At 42.7% G+C, this 11,314-nt stretch overlaps 1 protein-coding gene across 9 annotated transcripts in view; it reads left to right on the top strand.

Moving 5' to 3' along the window:
• The first annotated feature begins 632 nt into the window (after positions 1-632).
• LOC147453163 (uncharacterized) overlaps positions 633-11,314 on the top strand; it is a 69,056-nt gene continuing 58,374 nt past the window's right edge. For 2 of the 9 annotated variants that reach the window (XM_086518635.1, XM_086518631.1), the window contains exons 1-2: positions 765-3,085; positions 3,578-5,368. In XM_086518635.1, coding sequence (XP_086374761.1) covers positions 2,509-3,085; positions 3,578-5,368 — 2,368 coding nt within the window. In that variant the 5' untranslated portion in view covers positions 765-2,508. The other 7 variants (XM_086518632.1, XM_086518633.1, XM_086518639.1 and 4 more) reach the window with 7 other exon arrangements.

The raw sequence follows: 11,314 nt of genomic DNA, 5'->3' as shown, positions 1-11,314 counted from the left end.
TGACACAACCTTGCATTGTCCTTTCTCTTTGCACATCTTTACATAGGCTGCAAAGTGAACCCAAATAAAAGCAAGTGGTGCAGTGCAATCCGCTACGTTTATGGCAACACCAAACAAGTGCTCGTATTGCCATGGAAGAGATGGCCACATGTTGCATTGAAACGTGGATACAATCTTACCACAATGAAGCTCTTGCACATATCCCCACTCCTTTCCTCACACCATATTCTTTGAGCTTTACTACTGCTTTGAGTTTTGTTGCTGCCTTCTACAATGTGGATTGACCATACAATTTTTGTTTTTATAAAAGTGCTATAACTAATCAAGTGTATATAATTCTCGTTTACAAGTACAATGTAATTTAGAGATACTAGAGTTTATAATCTAAACAACATTCACCAATGGATATTGATATATGAGGCTACTAGCTTACGCGGAGGTAAAAAAGAGCTAACTCATTATCAACCGAATAACACAATTGACAATCCACTATCTATGTCTCTAGGAAGTAAGAGTGAGCTGATTTGGATTGTCGACTTTCTTATCTTACTATTATAATGGAGAGAGAGGCCCTACAGAATGTAAAGGTCCAGCCACGTGGATAACGGAGGTGGAACCCAATGCTATAGGCACAAAATTGAAGAAACAACTGTGAAAAAGAAGGGTTATACTATCAACCGTCGACGACGTTCAAGACGTCTTTTGAGCATGCAGGGATTTCGACCACACGAGGATCAAGCTTGCGTGCTGAATACAAGTAAGCCTCTTGCTTCCCATCCTGTTTTGCTTTAGCACATTGACAATGTCGTGTGTGTGTGTGTGTATGAGAGAGAGAGAGAGAGAGAGAGAGAGAGAGAGAGAGAGAGAGAGATTGAGAGAGATTTTTTATTTTGGAGTGATTGCAACCAGAGAGTGTCAACCTATTGGTTGCCAGTGTTTCAAAGCCCTACCATTCCTCATCACTGGCTCCGATCTGCATCACCATATTCAATGGATGTCCGCTTAGCTACAATCAAGTGGGGCCCCATCAACATGCTACTCATCACGAGGTGTTGGATGCATGAAAATATCGCAGAGGCAGAGAGAGAGAGAGAGAGAGAGAGAGAGAGAGAGAGAGAGAGAGAGAGAGAGAGAGAGAGAGAGAGAGAGAGGAACCAGTTAATATAAGAAGCAGAGCAAGATATCAGCTGAGCGCACAAAAATATCTTGCACTTCTTCTTCTTCTCGAGGCCTCCGCATACCTCCGCACCTATATATAGGATCAACGATTATGTATAATTGTAGGTGAACAAACATGTCACGTATCCCTCACAAGCTCTACCGAGACCGCACTGGAGAGGAAGTGAATAAGCAGGTGAGTACCTTCATTGTGAAGAAGAAGATCCATGTGAGGATTGAACATGCCTTCATGACGCCGTGAGGGCTTCATAGATTTGTTAAAGGCTGAAGAAAAATCCTTGGAGATCTCAACAAAGAGGCAATTAGAAGGTCGGACACGGCGTCATAGATTTGTTAAAGGCTGAAGCAAAATCCAAGGGTGAAGAGATCTCAACAAAGAGGCAATTAGAAGGTCGGATTCGCAGTTAAAGGAGACCTTTACTCCCATTCCTTATGAAGTTGTTAATGACCTCAAAGGAGGGTATTACAACTCAGATAGTTTCGATGCTAATTGAATCTATCTTTTTTGGCTTCAATTCTTCAATTAGTAAACCTTTTGAAAGAATTTAGTGTGTCTATATTGGTCTTAGCTACACACACACGCGCGCGCGCACACACACACACACACAGGCTTTTGCATTGCCCGCTATCTTGGAGAACATATCTATGTGCCCAAGTAGCCGTGGGCACGGAGTAAACTGAGCGCACCACTTTCCTCAAACAGCCAAAGGTTTTTCTCTATGGCAAAACTTTTGGGAATGGAAGAGCTTCCAACCAAACGAGCAATAAAAATGATTCTACAAGAACATTCCTCCCAGTTCAAAATTCCAAGAGAACCTATTGAAGAATAGGTAGGAAATAGATATACCCTTTGATGTCCAATTTTTTTGCATAAGAACTCAAGAAGTAATTGAAGCCATGTTTGCTATAAATTATATCTCTAATAAAACATATCTTAGATGCAACCCCCCATATAATTAAAAATTTATAGCCTCTTTACCCGACATATTTAAGGGATGTCACAAATTCAACATGCAATGGATTAATGTGGGCATTTGCAAGAGCATAACCTTTTGATCTTTAATACGAGGAGTATCTTTAGATTGAGGCAATTGAGACACATTTCATAGAGTTATGTCTATTAGAAATTTTGACTCCTTGATCCCATTAGCATGTCTCAATATTAAATAATAAAGTTCAGAGAATATTACTATTTTGTTCATAGCCACAACTGATTTTAAGAATCTCACTCACGAGTCACAGAAGGAGATCAAGCATGCACATTGCGGTTCAAATTCAAATTCGAAAATGTTAGCTAGCTTTCTTTCCTCACCGTGAGAAGGCAAACATATGCAGAGTATGCCACTCGGTGCACTTCCAAACACCATTATCATCATCAATACCTTCTCCCTTTACCTTGTGCTTGCAACCCTTGCGGCTGCAGCTGACATAGAGGATGCCATTTTCCTCTACAAATTCAAGAACGCCATCAAAGAGGACCCATCACAAGTACTTTATTCTTGGAGGTTGGAATCGCCTGCTGGTCCTTGCGACTGGACAGGTGTAGAATGTGACGTGAGTGTTCTGAAAACGGGGGTCCCTGTAGTCAGGGGCATTTCTCTTCCTTACAAAGACATATTGGGCACTCTTTGGCAAGAGATTGGCAGATTGAGGTTTTTGAAGACCCTAAATTTGACAGGGAATCGGTTTCAAGGGCAGGTGCCTAGCTATATCAACAATGTCATTGTATTGGAAACTCTTGATCTGAGCAATAATGCATTTACTGGAGTATTGCCTCCTCTTCAAAAGCTCACATATCTGAAGACCCTCTTGCTCTCTAACAACCAGCTAGAGGGTGACTTTCCAGGTGCTGCTTGTGATGGGGATGCTCTCAGAATTGTGGATTTGAGTAACAACAAAATGACAGGTATGCATGCTTCACGTCATTTCCAATTATGAACTAGGAATTCTTTTGTTAGTATTTGATGATGTATGGATAACGGAAGATATGCACTGAAAGTCATGGCCAATGAACGAGACAATATGGCTGCATAAAGCAAGCCATGTAGCAAAAGAAATTGCTGGATTAGCCTAACACCACGTATGTGCATTGGATCTTCTGTAAGAATGCTTGCACACATACATGCTAAAGGCGCAATCCTTGTAGTCAACGCATGTGATCAAAATCCACATGAAATACATAAGCATCTCAATTTGGGACAAGATTTTGATTATCGCAAATTCTTTTTGTTACGTTAGGTGGATGTCACGCATTCATTGCACAGTCACTTCAGCAGGTTCGTGCACACGCTCATCTGCATGCACATATTACACATTGTGTATGGCTAGTGTTTTTTCCTCTAGAATCTTCAACAGCACGATTAATGAGAAATTTGAGAGACATGTTTCTCTTTTGCAGGCATAATATCTAAGGATGTTTTCAAGTGCAGCAAACTTGAAGTCTTGAAGCTTTCTGAAAATGCTCTTCATGGTGTTGTCCCATCAACATTGGGAGAGCTTACACATTTAAGGGTCTTTGATCTTTCTGGAAACCAATTAACAGGTAGTCTTCCTGAGGCCATTGGACAAATGCAGTATTTGACACAGTTGCTGCTCAGTGATAATCAATTCACAGGGTTCATCACTCCATCAATCAGCTCAGCTACTTATTTGGTAACATTGGATCTTAGCAACAATCAGATTGGAAAGGGCATTCCAGAAAGCTTAGGGAGCCTAGCCTTTTTGGAGCACCTTTCTTTGTCAAATAACAAGCTTCAAGGAGCGATTCCTCAAACTATTGGAAAGTTAACATCACTTGTTTCATTGCTTGACCTGTCAGACAACATGCTCAGTGGCAGCATCCCATCATCCATTGGCAATCTGGAGCGCCTTCAAAAGATGGATCTTTCCAACAATCGGTTGTCAGAGGCTATACCTGACATTTGGGGAAGCTTTTATTCTCTCAAAACCTTGGATTTGTCCTCCAATCGATTTAGTGGAAGCCTGCCAGTTTCAATGCAAGGTTTTTCGAATATACAATTTCTCAACCTGTCACACAATGAATTAGTAGGTGGTCTGCCCATTCAAATTAGCAGCCTCACTACACTGTCTGTGATGGATTTGTCATATAACAGCTTAACGGGATCTATACCAGACTGGTTTGGCAGCCTTACTAGCCTGTCATACTTTGATGGTTCTCACAATGGGCTTGTCGGATCACTCCCTGCATCACTTGAAAATTTAACATACATTGATGTTTTTGATGTGTCATATAATGAGTTATCAGGCTTGCTTGTGGAGATTCCTCTATTTCGGCGCTTTGCTGAGTCAGGGTACTTGAATAACGAACGGGGACTTTGTGGTCCTGTTTTGAATGTTACATGCAGTTCGGCACCTAATGTTCTTGGAGATTTAGGGACTGAAGTCTATAAGTTTCTCAAATCCAGAGAAGAGAAATTGAAGTATCTCCCTATATTCATTATGGCCACTCTCGGAGTTGGTATTGTGCTGGTCTTGGTAATGTGCTTGCTCCTCCAGTCGTTTCGGCCCAAAATTTATGAGGAAGTTGTGGAATATTGTCAAGTTGTTTTCTCGCCATTGCTGAATTGCTGTGGAAAAAAGAAACGGTTCTCGTACAATGATCTTCGTTTGGCCACTGAGCATTTTTGTAACAGGAGTGTGATTGGTTTTGGCCTTCGGTACAAAGTCTTTTGGGGGCAGCTGACTAAAGATCAAAATTTTGCCATTAAAGTTCTGAGCCGTGATTTTTTGTGGCAAACCAAGCCTCATTTTTTGAGTGAGTGCAAAGTACTTGCAAAGATCAAACATAACAATGTGATGGAACTTCTTGATTGGTGTTATAAGCCCAACTTTCTTGCAGTTGTGTACAAGTACATGCCCAAGGGCAGTCTTGATGATGTACTATATGGGAGAAAGACCATGGGTTCTCTAACATGGGAAGAGAGATTGGGGATAGCACTGGATGTTGCTCGTGGTCTTGCTTATTTGCAACAGTTAGAAAAGGAGAAGCGAAGAATCTATTGCCACCTTTGCCCAAGTAATATTCTCCTTGATCAACGCTGTGGAGCTAAAATTGGAGGATTGCGACTCATCAGGGAGCGTGATCCAACCATTATGGTGGAGGGTGTTTTGAACAAAAAGCCTGAGACTCGACCTGACCCAAAGGACTTTGTTAACTATCTTGCACCTGGTCAGTCAAAATCTATTGTCTTTAACATGATTATCATGATTTGTTTAACACATTAGCAAATCAACTTCTGGTAGTCAGTCATTGACGAGTTTTCTGAGAATTAAACTGCGAAAGAATGTTTCTTAATTCTGTGAAATGAGCAGAGAGGTGCTCTGAGGCGACCACAAAATAGAAAGGCATCATGCACACCCACTGCCCGAGGATGGGCAGTAGGTGCGTGAGTAGACATGGCGCTCCGCGTTTTCCCTGCTGACCAAAATCTTGGACTCCTAGGTTCCCCCGCCCGCGCGTGTCCAGAGGTTGAGCCTCAGACCCGCATCAAAAGAGAGAAATGATTCAACCAATAGGATAGTGACCTCTTTGTGTAAAGAAGGCCAGCTTTTAAATATTAATTTCTAGTCAGGCAAATCTGTGTGTAACGCATGCAGATCCGTCCTACAAGGGGATGGGCAGGGGCAAACCCGGTGTTCATTGGGCCTAAATTTTGAAGATTCAATCATGATATCGGATTACATAGTTAATGCATCCATATCCTTCCTTGCTTAGGGAAAGGACCAAGCTTCCTCTCACTTGCACAGGATGTTAGGTGCAGCGGAATGAATGTTCTTTCTCAAGATGAGTGCTCCATAATGTGCTCAAGGTTTCTTTTTTGTTCTTATGGAAGGGAGAGCCTTCCACCTTTAATGAGAGTGCAATGATCACGAACAAAGTGAGTGGACACTGTGCGTGCAAGTGTATGAGACTGAGAGATAGAGAAAGAAGAGAATACGACACCAGAGACTGTTGTAAAACCCTCCTCTGAAGGCCCCACTCTCGTTGGCGAGAGTGGTCTACGATTGATTGCACAAACTGGTACAATGATGATGCATGAAACTGATGCAAGTTTAGACTATGTCGACGATGACGACGGGGATGGCGAGGCCAACAATAGGGCTGAAAACTGAATGTTTTTATCTGCTGTCCAAAAACGCTCAATGCTGAAATCTGCTGCAAATGAAACGCTGAAATTCGGGCTGATCTTATGCTGTGTGAAAAACGCCAATTTGCCTGCTGAAAACGCTGATGTCACTGCTGCGTTTTGGTGCTGAAAACGCTGCCCTTCTGTTGCAGGTTGGTGCTGAAAACGCCAAGAGAAGAGGGCTGCTGGCGATGATGAAAAACGCTAGGTGCAAGGGGACTGTGGCGATCTTGGGTTGTTGAAAAACGCCAAGGGGAAAGGTGGGTTGGCAATGAGGAAAAATGCTAGGGCTTGTGAGAGGGAAAATGGCCAAGGGTTGCTTGGAGAGTCTTGCTGAGAGAGAGGGAACCTTCGCCAATGGCCTGCTGTTCTCCTTGCTCATCTGCTGTTTAGTGCTAACCTTCGTTTGCTTATATATTTTCTTACCCAATTTTCCCTACCTACTTTCCAACAAAAGCCACTTAAATTAATAAGTGAAAAATGTCAAAAATAGGTAAAATAGGGTAAATGCACTGGAAAATTCCCCTGAAGGATTCTGATGGGAATGCTTATGATAATGCCGTGTGCAACCAGAGGATATGCATCTATACTAAGTGACTGGGCATGCACGGTCTACGAATAGACTCACAAAAGTGCGAGATCACTTCTAATCTAGACTGTCTGGATTGATGGAACCCTGTTATGCTGTAGCTTGTCCACGGACACATAGGGTTGGATGTGTCACGTAACATCCCCTCCTTTTTAAAGTGAGGTACTGGTACCGAGCTGCATGGCTTCCTTGTAGTCTGCCAACAACTCTGGATAATCCTTAAAAAACTCTTCGTCTACCCACACCGCTTCGTGGGTTCCTCGATCCTTGAACTTCAAAAAGTATTGTCTCACTTGCTTCTTTGAACCATGTCGAAACCGATGCAACAACACTTGCTCCGGCTCCATGACTTCAGCTTCATCAATGATATCTGGTTCTTCTTCTTCCGAAATGTCCTTTGGAGGTGTTCCCTGAAACACTTTCAACCAAGAAACATGGAAAACGTTGTGCATTGACCATGAGTTAGGCAACTGCAATTTCATTGAAACCTCATTTATCTTTTTAATGACTGGAAATGGACCATACATACGAAAAGACAACTTTGGACACTTCTTTCCAACTTGCTTAAGATGTTGCTTCATGATTCTTAAATATGCCCAATCTCCTTCCTTGATCGAAACATCCTGACAATCTTTTTAGCCTGCCGTGAATAAGATTCCTGAGTCTTGCTTAGGCGAAGCTTCACACTCTCAGAAATCTCATCCAATGACTGACTTTCAGCATTGGCATCAGGCATTTGACTCACCGAGCGAGTCAAAAATGACTGGAACGGACGGCCAAAAGCTGCCTCATACGGAGTTTGATCAATAGCAGAAGAAAAAGAGTCATTCAAAATGGCATGTACCAATGGGAGATAGAGCTTCCACTGAGACTGCTGATCATGCACATACGACTTTAAAACATCAAAAGCCAATTGATTGTAAATTTTTGTTTGACCATCTGACTGTGGATGAAAAAGCCGATGAAAAATTCAACTTAGTGCCAAAATTTTCAAAGAGTGCGCGTCAAAAATTGAACTTGAACTTAACATCCCTATCTGAAACAATTGATTTTGGCAAACCACAGAGGGGGTACCAATGCTTAATGAACAACCGTGCTACATCTTGTGCAGTAACTGTGGCTTTACAAGGAATCAACATGCAAAACTTGCTGAAACGATCAACAATTGTCAAACATTGAGTGTTCCTTGAATGCAAACTTGGTAGTAGGTTAGTCACAAAATCAATAGAAATATCTTGAAAAGATCCATCGGGAATAGTCAGCGGAAGCAAGAGGCCTTGCTGCTTACCTTGAGGAGCTTTTACTTTTTGACATATAGTGCACTGTGTGACATAACGAAACACATCTGTTCGCATTTTAGGCCAATAAAAGAATCTTTCAATTTTTTCCAAAGTGGTGTTCATTCCCCTGTGCTCACCTGTGAGAATCATGTGCATCATGCAATATGGTTGGCCTGAAAGTGGGCAACACACATAAACGTTGACGAACATACAACAAACCATCACGAATGAGATAGTTGCTTGGCCCTTGGAAAGCAAGAGCCTGCAACCAATGCTTACCAAACTTGGAATCCGCATACTGATTCTTCATGCTGTCAAAAGTCTCACCGTGAATAGAAAATGTGGATCTCGACTCAAGAGCCAAAATTTGTCCTTTGCGACTCAACGCATCTGCAAACAGGCTTAGTTTTTCCAGGCACATACTCGATCAAACCTCCAAATTGCTCAAAAAATTGTGACCACCGTGCTTGGCGATCACTCCAATGTGCACTAGGCATAGACTGTAGCCACTTGAGGGCCTGATGATCTGTGCGAACTGTAAACTCTCTACCATAAAGAAAATGCTTCCAATGCTTAAGAGAGTGAATGACAGACAAAAGTTCTTTATCATAGCGCCTATGGCGACATTGCTCGCATCCGTCCATACCTCAAAGGGATCATCCCAAGAGGCAAGGATAAGACACGGTGCTTCTGTCACCGCAACCTTGAGAGCTGCGAAAGCCTCAACGGCTGCTTCGGGCAAGTCTACGCGTTGACTTTACCCCTTTCAAAACATCAGTCATAGGTGCAGCAATGCGTGCAAAATTCTCTATGTGCGAACTATATGCTTGACATAAACCAAGAAAAGAATGCACATCATATGCAGTTTTGGGCAAATCCCAATTACGAACCCATTCCACCTTCGCGGAATCTAGCTTGACGCCCTCTGCACAAATGATATAACTCTGATAAGTGACTTTAGTAAGAAAAAATTCAGACTTCTTAGCTGCAATGTACAATTGACACTCATCTAAACGAGTTAGTACCCTTTCGACATCTCTTTCATGTTGTTTCCACGATGCAGAAAAAATGAGAATATCATCTAAAAAGATGAACACACATACACTGACCATATCGCCGAAACGACCTACCATGAGACGATTAAATGTATCTAAGCACCTGTCAATCCAAAAGGCATAACAATATACTCCCATTGCCCTCGCTCGGTGTGAAAAGCGGTCTTGAAAATGTCGCCTTTGAATACCTGTACTTGATGGTATCCACTATTGAGATCGACCTTGCTGAAAACCTTTGCCCCATTGAGCCTATCAAGGATATACTCAATGCGAGGCATCGGAAACTTGTTCTTGACGGTCATCTTGTTTAATGCCTTGGAATCAACACACAAGCAAGACGAACGATCCTTCTTGCGAACAAACAAAATAGGGGCAGCAAAAGGACTTACACTAGGGCGTATGAATCCTCTAGCCACCAACTCCGTGAGTTGTCGCTCTAACTCTTCCTCCTGTGTGTTGTTCAAAGCCTTACTGACAGGCTGTGCCCCCTCCATAAGCTCGATGCAATGGTCCTCCGGCCGCTCGGGTGAGAGACGAGGTGGAAGATCATCTTACAAAAAGAGATGTTTAAACTTCGTAAACAAATCTGAATACTTAGCTAGAGCCTGAATGCTCTAGGAAACTGGAGCAGCATAGATGAATGCCGCTTGTGCTCCTCGTCGTAATTCACGCTTTACCTGCACGTGAGAGATGAGAGGCAAAGAATGCAAGCCCTCCTCTACACGAATGATGAGGAGCGCTAGGGATAGGAATCAGCTGCTTGGAGAAAACGCCAAGGCTTGGGATCTTGCTTGGAGGGAATCCACCAAGGTTCTGCTGAGAAGTTGCCTGTTGAGCAAGGTGCTCTTGTTGCCTCTTCTGCCAGAAAGTGTGAACTTTGGTTTGCTTATATATTAACTTAGCAAAATTGCCCTACCTACTTTTGTAGGAAAGTCACTTAAAAATAATAAGTGAAAATCGCAATAAATAGGAAAATAGGCTAAATGCAATGGAAAATTCCCCTAACTGATGCTAATGGATTCTGATGGGAATTCCGATGATCATGCTGTGTGCAATCGGAGGATATGCATCTATGCTAAGTGACTGGGCATGCACGGTCTACGAATAGACTCACAAAAGTGCCAGATCACTACTAATCTAACTTGACGGAACTGACTGAACCCTATTGTGGTGTAGCTTATCCATGGACACATAGGGTTGGGATGTGTCACGTGACATTAGTATGTTAAGCATTCCTTTCAGTTGCCTAGTTTGTGCCATTGAGTGAGGTAACTAGGTTTCTTGCATACGGCACTGAGGAGCACCCATAGTAGAGAGCTCGACATGGTTTTCCTATTACAAATGCTCTCAGTTCTGGCATGCCTTGTGGGACCTCAGCTGAAATTTCACACCATCGCTTTTTCCAGCAGTGAAACAACTAGCCAAGCTGGAAGAGGTTGGCAGGCTGGCTTGACGAGTCTAGGCTAGGCTAGCAGGTTGACTTGGGTTGGCTGGTCGAGAGGGCTATTAGGTCAGCTTGTCCTAAGGTCATAGCAAAGAATTGCCCATTTTCAAGCTTATGTTTTCCGGTCCCATTCCAAATTCCCGTTCCGAATCCCCATTCTGTGTTTTAGACTCGAGTATTCATAATAGGGAATGACAATTCATTATGTGTACCTTTAACCCTGTGTGTACGTGGACAAGCTACTTCATGACAAGGGTTCAGTTAGCTTAGGAAGTGTTCTGGCACTTTTGTGAGTCTGTTCGCAGACCGTGCATGTCCAGGCACTTAGAGTAGATGCATATCCTCTGGTTGCACACAACATGATCATCATATTACCATTAGAACCCATTAGGAGCATCTTTACAGTGCACATATCTATTTTCCCTATTTTAGCCATTTTTCACTTATTATTAATAAGTGACTTTGTTGGGAAACTGGGTAGGGCAATTTGACTCAGGCAATATATAAGAAAGCTAGCGCTAGCAGTATCTGGCAAAAGAGGCAGGAGGGACCAAGTGTTCGACAGTGCACCTTCTCAGCCGGTAGGCAACCTAGCGTTTTCAGCCACCAAAGACCCGCCA

This window comes from Adiantum capillus-veneris, chromosome 8 (assembly GCF_014529385.1).
Source record: "Adiantum capillus-veneris isolate H3 chromosome 8, ASM1452938v2, whole genome shotgun sequence".
Taxonomy (NCBI): Eukaryota; Viridiplantae; Streptophyta; class Polypodiopsida; order Polypodiales; family Pteridaceae; genus Adiantum; species Adiantum capillus-veneris.
This window is presented reverse-complemented; position numbering and strand designations above follow the sequence as displayed.